This window comes from Ostreococcus tauri (assembly GCF_000214015.3).
Source record: "Ostreococcus tauri WGS project CAID00000000 data, contig chromosome 03, whole genome shotgun sequence".
Taxonomy (NCBI): domain Eukaryota; kingdom Viridiplantae; phylum Chlorophyta; class Mamiellophyceae; order Mamiellales; family Bathycoccaceae; genus Ostreococcus; species Ostreococcus tauri.
Window position 1 is genome coordinate 443,984 of NC_014428.2, and position 16,923 is coordinate 460,906.

The window sequence follows — 16,923 nt, forward strand, 5'->3', positions numbered from 1 at the left end:
GGGCAGACATTTTTCGCCGAAAAGGTATGACTACCGGTAGATACAGTTGGTTACAATTCTTGAACGGTGCATCTCTACGCGACGTATTCGTACAATCTTCGATCATTCGGATCGCGTCTGATGTAATCCTTCTCGACAAGACCCTCGATATATTTTTTGATGTCAGCTGGAGTCGGCATGAACCGATTCTTTACCTGAGCAGTCACTTCGACGACGATGTCGTTATGACTGAGTCGTTTCTTCGTCTTCATCACGCGAACAATGGTGGCCTCGACTTGATACTTGCGATCGTCGGAGAGCTGCCGTGATTTGCTGGCTCGTTCGTGGTCGTTCTCTCGTCTGGAAGAAATCGTGGAGATCTTTACTCTGGAACTCTTCGATGAGAAGTCTTCGTTCACTTCAAAAGTATCGGTTGGAAGCACCTCCTTGCCGTCGGGCGTTCTCTTGAGGACGTTCTTTCCCTTGACGCACGAGAGCGCTTGCAAGCAAGCCTTGAGCTCGTCATCGTGCATCAATGTGAGCTGAGAAATCTGCGCCGTTGTCAACACGTTGTGTCGATTGAAGAGCATCAACACGCACATATGGCGTGTGCTGGTGATGAGATCATACTCGCCACTCGCAACGGTAAACTTGATCTCCGCCTGACCCATGGCTGACTGCCAGTAGATCTTACGCCCCGCGTGACGACCGAGATAGAACGCTTCGAAAGCGGCACATGCTGCTTCGCATTCTGAAGGCAAGAACGGGTGAGACTTCTGCATTCTCATGGGCCACACGCCTGTGGTGAGCACGGAGAAGCTCGCGTCAAGCGGCGTGCCCGAGGCAAATTTGGTTTCGTGGAATTCCCTGTTCAAATCACCAGATGTGAGCATATCGCTAAACATGCTCTCCATCTTACTCGTGAACGTGTATCCACATTCGTCTTTCAAACGTGCGATGAACGCGAGCTCATTATCGTCGCTGGCTGAGCGCTTGTTGAGCAGACGCCTGGACAAGTGCAAGCGATAATAACCCTCGAAGACGTCCTTCTCGTGGAATAAACGGAACAGTCCCATAGATCGATTGAAGATATTCTCGAGCTCGTTTTGGCTCATTTCTTTCGGTGACTTACGCAGTACCTGATCCAAGTAAAGCGACATGTACTCGGGCGACCTCGGGTTCAAATTTGCCACGTACTGGTACGCCTGGTTGCACTGTGATTCGATGACGCGACTGTTCGCAAAAGCCACACGTAAGATGTCGTCGTACTTGCCCTTGTACTTCAGTAGCTCCTCCACGAACTGCGCCGGATTCTTTTCATTTTCTGAATCGTTTACTATGCCCTTCCCAACATCCTTGATGTGCTCGAACATCAAGTCTCGGATCCCCTCAAGGTCATCCATGGCGGAGAACAGCTTGTAAAGACAAGATAAACTATCAAGTTGACTTGTTCGAAGCATGTGAACCATCCCGCTCGTGGTGTTGTGCAGGAGCGATTGTGACATTTCCTTCAGGAGTTGTTGACGTACCTCGGCGACCAGCAGCGTGGTCGTGGTGGGAGCCATGTATGCCTCGCTCCGATCCCTCTCTTGGTCGATCCTAGTCTCCGCCAGCTTCAGATACGTTGGACAATCATCGATATCGATGCGTTTTTGCGCCAACGCCTTGTAGTACGATCTTGTTTCCTCTAAAACATTCGACTCGAACTCCTCCACGTACACAGACTCGCCCAGACCAAGAAGCATGTCCGTGACTTGTCGCAGAGTATCCCGGTCAATGCGCTCTCCGTCTCGCTCTCGACGAATCAAATCTAACACGCACGATCGCATTCGTCGCTTAATTCTCGGATTTCTCACCACGCACTCGCGCCATAGAGTCATTGAGAGCTTCCCAACAGGCTCTAAGTTCGCCTTCCCACTCCTCGGCAGGTGCACGCGATCGAGATAGTTGAACACGTCGACGAGCATCTGCGTCCCTTTCCGATGGGTCAAAAACCCAGTCTCGAGCGCCTTCAAGAACTCCACATCTCCCTCCGCCGCAACGTTCGCGACGCTAATCGCGACGTGTTGACACAGATGATCCGTTACCGCGCCGAAGATCGCATCGTATAGTGCGTCGCCTTGCTTTCTCAACACGAGCGCGTACGCCGATCCGTAGAGCGCCTCGAACGACAACCCGCTCGTCTCCAACCGCAACAGCTTCGTCGTCCCATCCCTCAACGCGCGCAGCGTGCTCTCGACAAACTCCGGATCTTGCCTCACGCGATGTCTGAACGGCTCGAGCGCGCGTCCGGTCGACCCGTCGGCGCGTCGCTTCCCCAACGCCGCGCTTCCGCGTCCGTCGCTCTCGCCGTCTCGCTCTCGCGCGTCCGTCGACTCGATCGCGGACGTCGACGCCGCGCGCGCGCGCTCGATCGCTTCATCGTCGCCCATCGCTCTCGACGCGCGCGCGTGCGCCGAGACGTGCGGTTCGAGCGCGCGCGCTCGTCCTCGCGCGTGAATTCCGCGGTCGAGCGCCGCCCACGTATATCGTTTGATTTATCCCTGTGTGGAGAATCCATCAATAGGCGAAGCACGCGTCGTGTACGATGCCCAGTCTTCGACGCGCCGAGGCCATGACGAATCCCACGCCGTCGCTCGACGCGATCGACGACGCGATCGAGGCGATCGCCGAGCGCGTCCCGAGCGCGATCGGGACCCCGCTGGACCTGAGGCAAGCGCGCGAGCGCGCGGGCAGAACGAGCACGGCGAGCGAAGCGATGGTGTGCGTCCGACGCGCGTGGCTCTCCGCGACGACGGAGCCGTCGAATCGGTTGACGGAGAGCGAGTGCGCGCAGGTGATGCGGATTTTTAACGAGAGCTGGCTCGCCAGGGGGTTGGAGGGGACGGCGGTGAGCGACGGGACGTGGGCGTTTCGGTGCGCGCGCGTGAATCGCGCGCAGACAAAGCGCATGTTGACCGAGCTCGCGCAGTGGGCGAGGAAAGGGCTCAATCCGAGTTTCGTGGAGTCGTGTCGAAGAATGCGAGATGAGGTTGTGAAGAAGACGGAGTCGCCGTACGAGACGTACGCGCAGGTTTGGAGGGGTTTGGAGGCGCTGCGGACCGCAGCGACGACCGGGGTGCGCAACATGGTTAATGACGGCGCGAGCGTCATCACGTACGACGACGCGCTCGAGTACGATAAGGATTTACAGAAGTGGATCGAGAGATGTTGGCGAGATAACGGGTTGCCGCCGTTGGATGAGCTTCCGAAACCGAATGAGCCGTTTTTCGCAAGCGGGATGGAGAATGATGTGGTGGTGACATTGTCCAAGCGGGCGCCGCCTCGAGACCGCACGCAACTCGTTCATCCGGCGATGCCGTTACCGAAAAAGTCCAAGGTAGTTAAGAGTGAAACGCTGAGCGTCACGAAGGTCGATTCCAACTTTGAATTGCCTCGTTCAGTGAAGAAGGAGACGCCCATTGCCTTGCCGCCGCAGGCGGATGATTCTGAGGCTGATAGCTCCGTTCCAGCGACGCGACAGACGGAAATGAACGTCGTTCGCCACTCTGTGGGCGTCATGGTTCGAGTGCGGTGCTATGGCATGGACGCCGATGTCGTCATCATCCCCCCATTCGGACTGCAGAAAGGTACGAAGACGAACGGTGAGATGGCTGCGATGGTGTTTCGCGAGACTCAAGCAGCCCAACAGGCGAACACGCAGCCCGCAACGCAGTCAGAGAGATGCGTGCACAATGATGGTAAAGCGTGGCGCTGTCCCGCGAGTAGAGTGGACGATACGCCGTTTTGTTCGAAACATGGACCGGTGAAGTATGCGACTTCCGTTCGAGTTCGTCCTGTGTCGTTCACAACTCAACAGGGTCTTGAGGTTACTTACGCGGGTCCTCCCTCGGCATGCGTCATCCGGAGCGTTGCAAGTACGCCCATCGCTAGTTTGGATTTATTGTCGCTCAAAGATCCCGAGAATTTCGTTACTGGAGTTGTCCTTTTCCACACTCTTCTCGACGATCTTTTCGACTTCGACGATCTTTTCGACTTCGACGATCTTTTCGATGACTTGTGGTGCCTGTGCTTGACTCGGCTTGGAAGCGGCGATTTCATCGGCACGAGCCTCGGCATCTTGAATTTGCCTCTGAAGTTTCTCAACCTCTCGGCGGAAATCAACCACGAGCTTATCAAATTGAGCGTTAAACCTCGCCTCAATGTCTGCTTCGCGTTCATCGAGCATTTTCTCAAAGTTGGCGATCCTCGCCTTGAGCTTGTCGGTTGCCATCTTTGAAGTCTCGCGAATTCTTGCCTCGGACTTGGATCGCTCCTCAGCAAGCCTCTTGGCTTGCTCTCGAAGATCGTTCTTAGCCTGCAGCTCCGCCTCGCGTAGAGCTGTCACGAGCTCTCGCTTCGCGGCGCGTTCTGCGTCCTCCGCAAGTTTCTTCGCGGCAGCTAATTCCGCTCGTAATGATTTTTCCATACTATCGCGCTCAGATTTGGCTGCCTTCTTCGCTGCTTCCATCTGTTCGCTCGCAACCTTGGATGCGTTTGCGAGTTGATCCTCCAGACTCGTCACCTTCTCTTGGAGAGCCTTAAGTTTCGCATCGTACTCCTCGCGGGCAGCCTTTTTCACCGCCGCGATTTCGGCCTGACTCGCCGTTTGCAAAGCGCTCAGTTTCTTCGCCGCAGCCTCGAGCTCGCGCTCGAGAGCCTTGACTTTGCTGGACTCCGCTTGCAAGGCCCGTGCCTTATCATCTGAAGCAGTGGAAGATTGCAAGTCAACAATCTTTTGTTCGTAAGATTCCTTCAGTTGATTCAGCTGCGCATCCTTCGCTCGTTCAATCTCGTTCAGTCGCATTTCAACGTCCTGTACCCTCTTGTTTTTCATCACACTGAATAGCTGATCAAAAAAGTTGGGTTTCTTGGTTGACTTTGCGGATTCTTTGGCGGCCAATTTGGCGCCTTGGCGCGTTCTCCGCCTCTAATAGCTGCACTCGAAGCGCTTCCATCTCTGAAGTTGCAGCCAACAACTGTCTTTCAGCATCGTCCGCTCTCGCTTGAGCCTCGGCGACTTTTCCCTTGTTGAACTCGAAGAGTGGACGCTTGACCACCGTCGTGGCGGGCGCCGGAACAGCCTTCTGCGGTGCAGACACCTGCGATTTCACGAGTTTGAGTTCCTCCGATAGCACTTTAGTGCGTTCCTCGTAAAACGCAATCTTCTCATCCAACGTCACCTTGTCCGCTTGAGCGCGTCGCTCGAAGTCTTGCTTCATGATGGTCATGGACCTCTCCCATTTGGCCTGCGCCTCCTTGTACTCAGACGTAACTGTGTCCAACCGAAGTTGGATTTCCTCCATCTTCCTGGCCTGCGCTGTATATTCTTGGCGCGCCTTCGTAAGTTGTCTTTCGAGGTCACGCTCACGTGATTTAAGCTCCTTCACTAGTGACTTGGACGAGTCGCGAACGCTCTTATCAAAGTCGCGTCTCAATGAATCGACGAGTGCTTCGGCTTCCCTCGCACGCAACACGGCAGCTTGTACCTCCTCGTTATACGCAAGTGTTTTCTCCGCCATGAGTGCAGCGATGGCACGCTGCAGATCGTCTTCGTACTTCTTCACGAGAGTCTGGACTTCCGTATTCTTTTCCGCCAGGACGCGGACAAGTTCCACTTCCTTCTCAGTGAGCCTTGACTCGTTTGCTTCAGCTCTATTCAGTTTAAGCAAGAGATCTTCGCGCTCATTCTGGAGACTTTCCACTTGTTCTTCGGCAGCCACAGCGTTACCTTTCCAGTTATCTCTATCCAATTGCCGGACGACTAATTCCTCCTCGAGTTTGGCCACTTTTCGAAGGATTTCAGCGACCATCGCAACAGCCTCATCGTTATCCTCGCGTGATTTTTTCGTGACCGCCTTGACGAGCTCTTCTCCCTTCGCGGCGGCTTCTTGATTAGCGGCTGATTCGGCCTCGCTACTCTTCAACCTTGATAAAATATCGTCACGTTCAGTTTCGAGGCGCTTGATGCGCTCTTCATACGCTTCTACTTGGTCCTTCCACGCGTTTGCATCAAGCCGCAACTGTTCGCGATCGGCTTCTAGAGTAGAAAGTTTGCTGAGCAATTCCGACAGATTTTTGCTCTCTTCGTCGCGCATTTTCGTAAACTTTCGAGTGACATGTGCGAGTTCCTCGGAATATTTCTTCTCGGCCGCGTTCAGAGCTTGATCTCGCTCAGCCGTAAGTTGTGCAACTGCGGCGACAAGTTTCTTTTGTTCCTCCGCCATCAACTTTGCAACGGCGTCAAGCGTCGTTTCATCCTTCGTTTTCTGAAGTTCGGTAATTTGACGCTCATACTTATTTACCACGGAATCGATCTCTGACGCAGCGGTGGTAACGGCGTCGTCGCTAGCGTCCTTCAATGTGTCCTTCAGCTTCGCGATCTCGTCAGCGGAAATTTTGCCCAGTTCTGCAAGTTTCATCTTCAAGTTGCCGACTTCTTTGCGTAACTCGTCCTCGTGTAGCTTCGATTCGCGTTGTTCCTTCTGAGCAGCTTGTAACAATTCGGTTTCTTCTCGAATCCGTTCTTCGACGTCTCGCAGCGGAGAATCTTCGCTTGAAGATTTGCGTAACAAGCGCGAGAAAATACCGCCGCTGCTCTTTGCCTTGTCAATGGAAGTCTCATAATCGGCTTCGGCTTTTTCCAGCGCCTTGCGAGCGGCATCGAGTTCACCTTGCAATCGGCGCTCGACCGAAAGCTGTTCCGACTCCATGCGAGTCACCACCTCCTTCATGTCTTGGTTGTGCTGCGAGCGAATTTCGACCATTTGCTCTTCCAGCTCGTCGATTCGTCGTCTCAAATCTGGCGTGACCGAATCAGTCGACGCAGCGTATTCGGCTTCAACTCGCTCGAGCCTCTCCTGCAGCGCGTCGCGCTGTTTCTTGAGACGTTTGAGTTCGGCAGCATCCCCTTCGAAAGAGTAAGTGTAAGTCACCGTCTTCGATTTACCACCGTCGCGCTTGTCTTGTTTGCGCTTGAACGCATCCAGTTCCTTTCGCGCTTGTGCGACATCGTGCCTGAGTTTGTCTTCGTTCTCGCTGGCGGATCGTTTGAGAGCCTTGTTGAGTCGCTTAATGGTCATCTCATAGCCCTCTTCGGTCTCCTTGAGACGTGCCTCAAGCCGCTTCACGTTCGCTTCATACTGCGCGGTGCTTCTCTCTGCCTGAGTTTTTGCGTCGCGTTCTGCCTGTTCAAGTCGGGCCCTCCAAATCTCTTCGAATTCGTTAAGCTTGATTGTTTCATCACGAGTGAGAGACGTTCTCGAGGCATTTTCAAGCGTTTGAACCTCGATCTTGTGTGCATTCATGAGCGCCTGCCGTTCCTCACGGAACAACTGTTCAGCTTGAGAAACGCGTTCATCCGCTTCCGTCTTGACCAAAACTCGCAGCGCGGTCATGTCAGCGTGCGCCTTCGCTTGAAGTTCAGCGACGGCCCGCAGCAGTTCCTTTTCAGATGCTTCTGTCGCCTCAGCGAGCTCACGTTTCAGCCGCTCGATTTGTTCGTCGTCACGCGGCGAATCCTCAACATTCGTCATTGAGGACTTGAGGTCTCGAATCGTCTGTTCGAATGATTTATTCAAATTCTGCTTTTCAACGAGCTCAGACTCGAGCTGCGCCAAACGCTCCTTGAGTGAGTCGCGTTCCTGCGAAAGAGAGGCGTCGTGCAAGTTCGTAAAGTATCCTCGAACCGCTCTGAAGATATTCTTGGTCCTGCGGAATCTTTCAACGGAGACCTCGTCCCTTTCCTGCTCCCCTAGCTGTGCTTTGATCACCTCGAGTTGGCGCTTAAGCTCAGCCTCGTTATCGATTGATTCGGCAAGTTGAATTCGGACAAGCCGAATAGAAGTGTCTTCAGAGCTCGCGGCGCTGAGCGCCGCAATCTTCTCTTCGTAATCGCGTTTCAGACTGGCAATCTCAGATCTCTTTGCCTCTTCGGCTTCTCGGATTTTCTGCTCCCAAAACATAGTCGAGCGCGCCTCAGCGGCTGCAACCTCTGCGGTGAAGTCCACCATCGCAGCGGCCGATTGCTTGAGAGCCTCATTGCGCATCAGAGCGTAAAGTGCGCGTCGCTCGCCGGCGCTCGATCGGTAGGACGCTTCGAGCGCGGCTTTTTCGGAATTGGCAGCTGTCTGCAACTCAGCGACAGCTTCGACAAGTTGCTTTTCTGCGAGGCTTTGCAGCTCTGCCACAGCCTCTGTGAGTTGCTTATCAGCAAAAGCCTTCTGATCGACAATCTTCGTGTCGTACGCATCCTTGGACTTCTGCATCTCGGCAAGCTGAGATTCCAGTCGGGATACCTGCGCTTGCAACGCATCACGCTGTGCGTTGGTATCAGAGCTACTGGCCTGCAAACTCTCCAGACTTTGTTGCACGGATGCTATCTGGGCGCGCAAATTGCTCTCGATGATAGCACGATCAGCCAGTTGCTTCTGTAACTCTGCTGTTGCCGCTGAAACTTCGGCTTCGGGAACGCTCTTTGCCATCTCTGCCTTGAGTTCATCGAGCTCACGCGTCGATGCCTCAAGCTGGCGGGTAGACTTGAGGAGCTCCGCCTCATCCGCCGATTGAATTTCGGCCACGACCTTAATAAGCTCAGCCTCGAAGCTAGCCTTTTGCTCCTCGAGAAGCTTGGATTGCTCCTCGAGAAGCGTCTTCAATTGAAGCACTTGCAATGATTCTTCATTCGACGCGGCGCTCGCACTCGCCTTGAGCGACGCAATCTCCTGCGTGTACGCTTCGTTCGACTTTCGCAGTTCAGCGAGCTGGGACTCAAGCGTTTCAATCGTCGATTGAAGTTCTATGACTCTCTCGTCATCCGTGTTTTCTTCAGACGACTTCTTCCTGAAGGGCCATGAGAAACCACGCGACGGCTCGCTCCGTGGCTCAGACTTCGGCGCATTGCGCAGCGTCTCAAGCTCTGCCTCTGCGGTGGAGATTTTCGAGCGCAGTTCGAGCTCAATGGTGGAACGTGTTTTCAACTGCATTTTGAGCTCAGCCACGACCCCCGACAGATCCTCCACCAAACCACGCTCGGAGAGAGCACACTTGAGTTCATCAAGCTCACGCATCGATGCTTCAAGCTGGCGGGTAGACTCAGCGCGAGCTGCTTGCACAGCACCATCAGAACTAGACTTGATGCGCTCTAACTCCGCTACGTGCGCCTTCTTCATTGCAACGACGCGCTGCTCGAAGTCGATCTGCGCAGCGCGAAGCATGGCATTCAAGTCCGCGCCACCGACGGTAACGACATCCACACTGGTCGATCTCACGGGGGGCTCCTTACCTTGTAATTTGGCGACGGCCTTAAGGAGCTCCGCCTCATCCGCCGATTGAATTTCGGCCACGACCTTAATAAGCTCAGCCTCGAAGCTAGCCTTTTGCTCCCCGAGAAGCTTGGATTGCTCCTCTAGAAGCGTCTTCAATTGAAGCACTTGCAATGATTCTTCATTCGACGCGGCGCTCGCACTCGCCTTGAGCGACGCAATCTCCTGCGTGTACGCTTCGTTCGACTTTCGCAGTTCAGCGAGCTGGGACTCAAGCGCTTCAATCTTTGCGTGTTGAGCATTCAGCTTGTCTGTCGGTTCGATGATGATCGGTTCGGGCTTGGGCGCGTTGCGTAGCGCTTCAAGCTCAGCCTTCACGGTAGAGACTTGTCTCTGAAGATCGCACTCGACGGCAGCGCGCTGCTCCAGCTGGTTCTTCAAGTCAGAAACCACGGCAGAAAGGTTTTCGGGAGCGCCGCGCTCAGAAAGGATTGACTTGAGTTTCTCAATTTCGATGACGTATTCATTCAGCTGAGTCATATCTCTCTCCTTGGCTGATTGCAGCTGAACGGTCAGTTCTGCGACGGCTCGTACAAGTTGAGTCTCCGAATCTCTCTTTTGCCGTTCGAGCAAATCAGACTGCATCGTGAGCTGCTCCTGTAATTCTCGAATCTCAGCGTCCCTCGGGTCGAAAGTTGGCGCGCTACTAACTTCCGCCCTGAGACTCGCGATCTCCGACTCGTACGTGCCGTTCAATTTCTGGAGGGCAGCGAGCTTTGACTCGAGCGAGTCGATCGTTGCTTGCGCACTAATTTGCTGAGTAGTCGCGTCAGACATCAATTTACTGGTCTCAGCGTCTACTTCAGATGCTCTGCGCAATGCTTCAATCTCAGCGATCGAGGCGTCCAGCTGAGACCGCATGTTGACTTCAAGCGTCGTACGATTCTGCAGCTGCGATTTAAGATCGTCAACGACACTAGACAATTCAGTCACTTTCGACGCCTCATCTGAGAGCAAGGTTTCGAGTCGACGACGCTGTGAGTCGAGTTGCGATATGTCACTCTCATAAGCCTGCAATTCTGCGCTCAATTCCGCTACTGCCCGAACCAGTTGAGTGTCAGACATTGAGCGTTGCTCTTCAAGCAAAGACATCTGGTGTTCAAGCTCCTTCTTCAACTCTGCAATTTTCACGTCCTTACGCGAAGTGGCATCGTCCAGTGCGCTCTTTGCGCTGGCCTTAAGTTCGATAATCTTAGTGTCGTACGCATCCTTGGACTTCTGCATCTCGGCAAGCTGAGATTCCAGTCGGGATACCTGCGCTTGCAACGCATCACGCTGTGCGTTGGTATCAGAGCTACTGGCCTGCAAACTCTCCAGACTTTGTTGCACGGATGCTATCTGGGCGCGCAAATTGCTCTCGATGACAGCACGATCAGCCAGTTGCTTCTGTAACTCTGCTATTGCCGCTGAAACTTCGGCTTCGGGAACGCTCTTTGCCATCTCTGCCTTGAGTTCATCGAGCTCACGCGTCGATGCTTCAAGCTGGCGGGCAGACTCAGCGCGAGCTGCTTGCACAGCACCATCAGAACTAGACTTGATGCGCTCTAACTCCGCTACGTGCGCCTTCTTCATTGCAACGACGCGCTGCTCGAAGTCGATCTGCGCAGCGCGAAGCGTGGCATTCAATCTCTCGTTGCGCTGGGCGTCGCTCACCGATGCGCGGTCCGAGAGCGCTCGCTCGAGCTCCGTCTTCTCGGACTGTAACTTTGCGATGGCCGAGACGGCCTCTGACTCAGCCTCCGATCGCATCTGTGAGATGGCCTCTAAAAGCATTCTGTCGTAGTCCGCTTTCAATGACGTCACTTCCTCTCTCATCTGACTCCGTTCGCTTTCTAATCTTGCGTTCATCTCCAGTCGCTCTGCCTCGAATCTCGCTAACAATTCGGCTTTCGCGGAATCGCTCGTGCCCATCGAAGCAATCTCGCTCCGAGCACGCTCTTCGGCCTCCGCAACTTTTCTGTCAGCTTCAGCTCGAGCTTCTGTCAAAGCTTTGTCGTGAGACGCGGAAGTCGCTTTGAGAGAGATTTGATGCGCTTCCTCGAGCGCACGAATCTTCCCATCCGTCTCTCGATCGGCGCTCCTTTTGATACGCTCAAGCTCCTCGTTATGGGTCTTCTTCAGAGCGACGACGCGCTGCTCAAACTCGATTTGTGCGTCGAGAATCGCAGCGTTGAGTTTGCTACTAGTTAAGACTTCAGCAGCGGCTATGTCACCTTGGATTTGAGATGAAACATACTCGCTGGTTTGACGAGGGCCCGTCTTGTCCATTTCGGAATCCAACAAAGCCTTGAGAGCGCGACGCTCGCCCGCAGCTGAGCGTAGAGCGCTATCGTATTTAGCCATCAAAGAATTGACCTCGGCTTCGGCTTCGGCGCGAACCTCTGAAATCTTCGCGCGGAATTCAGCCTCAGCCGTCGATGAATTGTTGTCGACCGCTTCCTTCGTAGCGAGCGCTTCGGCAAACGCAGCTCTCTCCTCCAAGATGGTTTTGGAATAGGATTCGCAAATCGTCTTCAACTGCTCTTGAAGAGCAGCGAATCGCTCACTCGAGGTGACTTTCGTAAGGGCGAGATTCGAACGAAGCGCAGCGACATGCGCGCGCTCTAAATCCAGACACGATTGATATTTGCTCGCCTCACTCCTTCCGAGTTCCCGTTCCGCACGAATCAACCCTCTCGCCGCTCTAAGTTCGGTTTCGTGTCGACTAGCCATCGAATCATTGACATCCTTCGCCTCTTGCAGAGCCGCCTCGGCAATGCTCAGGGCGTTTTGAAGTTTCACGATGGTTTCCTGCATCGCCTTCTCTCGCGCGTCGAACGCGGCTTCATTCTCATGGAGAGTTTTCGCGTGCTCCGCCTTCAACTCTGTGAGCACTCGCTCCAACTCTCGTGAACTTTGTTCGCCAGCGGCTGCACCTTGAACCGCTTCTTGGCGCATCGCGCCAAGCTCCACTCCCTTCATGCGGCGCATGAACTCATCGTTAAGTGTCTTAAGATCGTCATTCTTCTCCTTTTTCAACGCTCCAAGCTTTTCAATCTCCGTCTCGAACTCAAGAATCATCGATTCGCGCAAGAGTTCGAGGCGTCTCTGGGCGCTCCTGTTGTCCACTGGAGGTCCTCGCGGAGCTCGTTCCTCATCCTCACGACTGTACGACCCCGAGAAGCCGACTCCAAGCGCCGCCGCAGCTACAAGGACGCCCGAGGCGACGCCAGCGAACGTCGCGCCTCGCGTCACGTTCGGAGGCATCGCGATGGCCTCACTGGCGCCTTCCACAGCCGCGTGCGGCAACGCAGCCTTCCGTTCCTTCACCTTCCTCTCCTTCTCCGTCTTCAAAGTCGTTGACGTCGTCACCTTCGCCATCGGTGGAGGCGGATGCCGCTTTTCAATCGCGCCGATGCGTCTTCCGCCGATTATGACGGCGGCAGCGGCGATTCCAGCGTACAAGATCTTGGACTCGTTATCAACGCGTTCGATCGGTTTCAGCGTCGCGGCACTTTCAGCGGTGGTGGTACCGTCAAAGCTCTGAATATCCGCACTGTCATCCTCTTCGTGCTCGTACTCTTCGTCCTCGGCATCGTCGTGTTCGTGCGTCGATTCATAGTACTCATACTCCTCGTCGCTCATCCAACTGAACGACGCGAAACCGGGCGCGCTGTCGAAACCAGCCATGCCGACTTTTCCCGCCCCCGACCAACGCGACTCCAGCGCTTCGTTCGGTTCCCTCGCGTCCGCGCGCGCGATGACCGCGCTTCGTCTAAAAGTCTCCATCTCCCGCGCGCGCGCCGCTAATCGTCGTCGCTTCGATCCGAGCGCGTCCCGCTCGCGCGTCCGCTCTGTCGCCTCTCGCGCCGCCCCGCGCGCTCTCGCGCGCGCCTTCATGGACCCCACGACCTCCAGCGCCCCCATCTCGACCTCGAGCACCGTTCACGCGCCCTCTCTCCCACGGACGTAGGCCCACCGCGACCCCTCACGCGCGTCCACGCGCGAAAGATGACGCTCAACGGATGTCTCCGTCGCGCAAATGTTCGAAATGTCTTCGTCGACCACGTCCTCGAGCGACGTCCTCGCCCCTTCCCGCGCGCGCGATCGATCCGTGTCGCCCGCGCGCGCGTGCGTTCGAGTCGCGAACCCGCGCCGCGGTCTCTCAGCGCGCGCGCGTCGGCCGATCGATCGACGTCGGCGCGCCCGTCCTCGGCGTGGGCTCGAGGGGGTCTTCGACGAGTCAAGACCCGTCGTGTGCGCACCACCCCGTCGCGGCCTCCACGGGGTGGTCCCGTGCGCGAGTGATGACTCGACACAGACCCCCTCGAGGGCGCGTGCGGATAGGGTCGGCGGCGCGTCGCGCGGCACACGTCGACGCGATGGCGCTCGCGCGCGCGCGCGTGACGCCGTGCGCGCGTCGATCGCGCGCGAGAAACCCCTCGGGATGGCGTCGACGCGCCGCGGTGACCGAGGCGACGGCGCGCACGATGTACGATAAGATCGTGGCGGATCACGCGGTGCGCACGCAGGCGGACGGGACGCTCCTGCTGTACATCGATCGACACATGATTCACGAGGTGACGTCGCCGCAGGCGTTCGAGGGGCTGCGAACGGCGGGACGGGACGTGCGACGACCGGATAACACGCTGGCCACGGTGGATCATAACGTGCCGACGAGCGATCGAAGCGCGTTCGTGAGCGCGGAGACGTTCATTCAGGAGATGGACTCCAGGGTGCAAGTGTTGACGTTGGAGGAGAACGTGAAGGATTTTGGGGTGACGTATTTCGGGATGGACGATAAGCGACAGGGGATCGTGCACATCATCGGACCGGAGCAAGGGTTCACGCTGCCGGGAACGACGGTGGTGTGCGGGGACTCGCACACGGCGACGCACGGGGCGTTCGGGGCGCTGGCGTTCGGGATCGGTACGTCCGAAGTCGAGCACGTGCTCGCGACGCAAACTTTGTTGCAAAAGCCGAGTAAAAATATGCGCATCACGATCGACGGCAAGCTCGGAGACGGGGTGACGAGCAAGGATATTATTTTACACATCATCGGCGTGATCGGCACGGCGGGCGGGAACGGATCCGTCATCGAGTTCGCGGGTGAGGCCATTCGTTCACTTTCCATGGAAGCTCGCATGAGCATCTGTAACATGGCGATCGAAGGCGGCGCTCGCGCGGGCATGATCGCTCCGGACGACATCACTTTTGAATACCTGAAGGGGCGTCCGATGTCTCCGCGCGGCGAGACTTGGGACCGGGCCGTGGAGTACTGGAGGTCCCTCGCCTCGGACGCGGGGGCGAAGTATGACCAAGAGATCGTCATCCCGGCCTCTGACATCGAGCCGTCGGTGACGTGGGGTACTTCCCCGCAAGATGTCGTCGGAATCACCGGTGTCGTCCCGAACCCCAAGGATTTTGACGAAGCGCGTGGCAAGTCCATGCAGCGTGCTCTCGATTACATGGGTCTCACCCCGGGCACGAAGATGCAAGACGTCAAGGTGGACAAGGTCTTCGTGGGTTCGTGTACGAACGGCCGCATCGAAGACGTGCGCGCCGTTGCCGCCGTCGCCAAGGGGAAGAAGGTCGCAGACGGCGTCTACGCGATGGTCGTCCCGGGATCCGGCTTGGTCAAGGAGCAAGCCGAGGCTGAGGGCTTGGACGTCATTCTGAAGGAAGCCGGTTTCGACTGGCGCGAACCTGGTTGCTCGATGTGCCTCGCGATGAACCCGGACAAGTTACTCCCGGGCGAACGCTGCGCGTCCACGTCCAACCGTAACTTCGAGGGCCGTCAAGGTAATGGTGGTCGCACGCACTTGGTCTCCCCTGCCATGGCCGCCGCGGCCGCGATCACCGGTAAGCTCACAGACGTCCGTACCTTGGGGTCTGGCGTTGGGTTGACCGGTGACGACGCTCCGGGCAAACGCGAGAGCAAGGACTTCTTGTCTGGTGACCTCGTCGTCGCCCCAGCGCCGGCAAAGAAGAGCGCCGGTGCTTCCGGCGCTGGCGGCATGGCCAAGTTCACCACCCTCAAGGGCGTTGCCGCGGCCATGGAGCTCCAGAATATCGACACCGATATGATCATACCGAAACAATTCTTGAAGACCATTAAACGTACCGGTCTCGGCGTGTCTGCCTTCTACGAAATGCGTTACGACGAAGAAGGCAAGGAACGCCCGGATTTCGTGCTCAACAACGAGCCGTACCGCAATGCCTCCATTTTAATCGCCGGTAACAACTTCGGATGCGGCTCCTCTCGCGAGCACGCACCGTGGGCGATCAATGACTTCGGCATTCGATGCATCATCTCCACCGCTTTTGCGGATATCTTCTTCAACAACTGCTTCAAGAACGCCATGCTGCCGATAGTGCTCGACGAGAAGACTGTCAACACGCTCATGGCTGACGCGAACGCCAAGCAAGAGCTCGAGATCGATCTCCCTAACCAGGTCATCATCCGCTCCAACGGCGAAAAGATTCCGTTCGACGTCGATCCGTTCCGCAAGGACTGCCTCATCAACGGTTTGGACGATATCGGGCTCACGATGCAGCACGACGCCGATATTTCCGCCTTCGAACAAATGCGCACGGAGAAGTATCCGTGGCTCAACGGCGCCGGTTACCCCCAGGCAACCTCCGCCGCGCGTTAGGGCGACATTGTTTAATAAATTGTCTCGCCATTCTTTAACGCGCACAGGCATCAGGCCCCCAAGAGATAACTAACACGGTTGAATCCGTCCGCACACGTCGGCGTCTCGCGTTCGAAATGTTCCGTCGAGCCGCGCGCGCTGTCGCCCAGCGCGCGTGCGCCGTCGCGACGCACACCGTCTCGCGCACGACGCTCCCGTGCGCCGAGCGCGCCGTCGTCGCGAACTCGAACGCGATGACGCAGCGTGCGCGGAATCTCGTTCACGCGCAGCGATTCACGCGCGCGTACGCCGACGACGCGACGACGAGAGTGCGCTACCCTCGATCGGAGGTTTTCGTCGGTGAGCAAGCGCCCGGGTTCGACGCCCCGGCGGTGATCGACGGGGAGCTCGGACGGATCAATCTTAAGGAGTACGCGCAAGGTGGATATTGCGTCGTCTTCTTTTACCCGTTGGATTTCACCTTCGTGTGCCCGACCGAGATCACGGCGTTTAACGATCGTGCGAGCGAGTTCGAAGAGTTAGGGGCGAAGGTGATCGCGGTGTCGACGGACAGTGAGTACAGTCATTTGGCGTGGACAATGACGGAACGCGAGAGCGGCGGGTTGGGCCCGATGCGGATCCCACTTGTGGCGGATCGAACGAAAGAGATCAGCGCCAAGTACGGGGTTCTACTCGAGGACACCGGTATCGCCTTGAGAGGGTTGTTCATCATCGATGATGAGGGTGTGGTGCAGCAGATCACGGTAAATAGCTTGCCGGTCGGTCGAAGCGTCGACGAGACGCTGCGCCTCTTGCGAGCGATTCAGTACACAAAGGAGCACGGCGAAGTGTGTCCCGCGGGTTGGACCCCGGGGGATCCGACGATGGTCGGTGATCCAGAAAAGTCCAAGGAGTACTTTGAGGCGCACGCAGGCAAGACGCCGGCGTCGAGCTCGTCGAGCTCGGCA

General features: G+C 56.4%; 5 protein-coding genes across 5 annotated transcripts in view; 3 read left to right on the forward strand and 2 right to left on the reverse strand.

The window, feature by feature from the left end:
* Positions 1-74: 74 nt before the first annotated feature.
* Positions 75-2,411, reverse strand: OT_ostta03g02790 (Cullin repeat-like-containing domain; the record flags this gene model as incomplete). The annotated part of the gene is made up of 1 exon (XM_003078141.2): positions 75-2,411. One exon carries the CDS (start codon positions 2,409-2,411, stop codon positions 75-77), a length of 2,337 nt encoding a protein of 778 aa, XP_003078189.2.
* A 155-nt stretch (positions 2,412-2,566) lies between these two features.
* Positions 2,567-3,912, forward strand: OT_ostta03g02800 (unnamed product; the record flags this gene model as incomplete). Its single annotated transcript, XM_022984776.1, has 2 exons — positions 2,567-3,856; positions 3,889-3,912. 2 exons carry the CDS (start codon positions 2,567-2,569, stop codon positions 3,910-3,912), a joined length of 1,314 nt encoding a protein of 437 aa, XP_022838504.1.
* A 7-nt stretch (positions 3,913-3,919) lies between these two features.
* Positions 3,920-13,247, reverse strand: OT_ostta03g02810 (Prefoldin; the record flags this gene model as incomplete). Its single annotated transcript, XM_022984777.1, has 2 exons — positions 3,920-4,888; positions 4,938-13,247. 2 exons carry the CDS (start codon positions 13,245-13,247, stop codon positions 3,920-3,922), a joined length of 9,279 nt encoding a protein of 3,092 aa, XP_022838505.1.
* Positions 13,248-13,702: 455 nt separating this feature from the next.
* Positions 13,703-15,976, forward strand: OT_ostta03g02820 (3-isopropylmalate dehydratase, small subunit; the record flags this gene model as incomplete). Its single annotated transcript, XM_022984778.1, has 1 exon — positions 13,703-15,976. The coding sequence occupies one exon, from the start codon at positions 13,703-13,705 to the stop codon at positions 15,974-15,976; it is 2,274 nt and encodes a 757-aa protein (XP_022838506.1).
* A 116-nt stretch (positions 15,977-16,092) lies between these two features.
* The window catches only part of OT_ostta03g02825 (Thioredoxin-like fold), a gene marked incomplete at both ends in the record, with an annotated part of 1,803 nt that continues 972 nt past the window's right edge, over positions 16,093-16,923 (forward strand). The window contains one exon of the mRNA XM_003078146.2: positions 16,093-16,923. This exon is cut by the window's right edge and continues 972 nt beyond it. Within this exon, the coding sequence (XP_003078194.2) occupies positions 16,093-16,923 (831 nt within the window).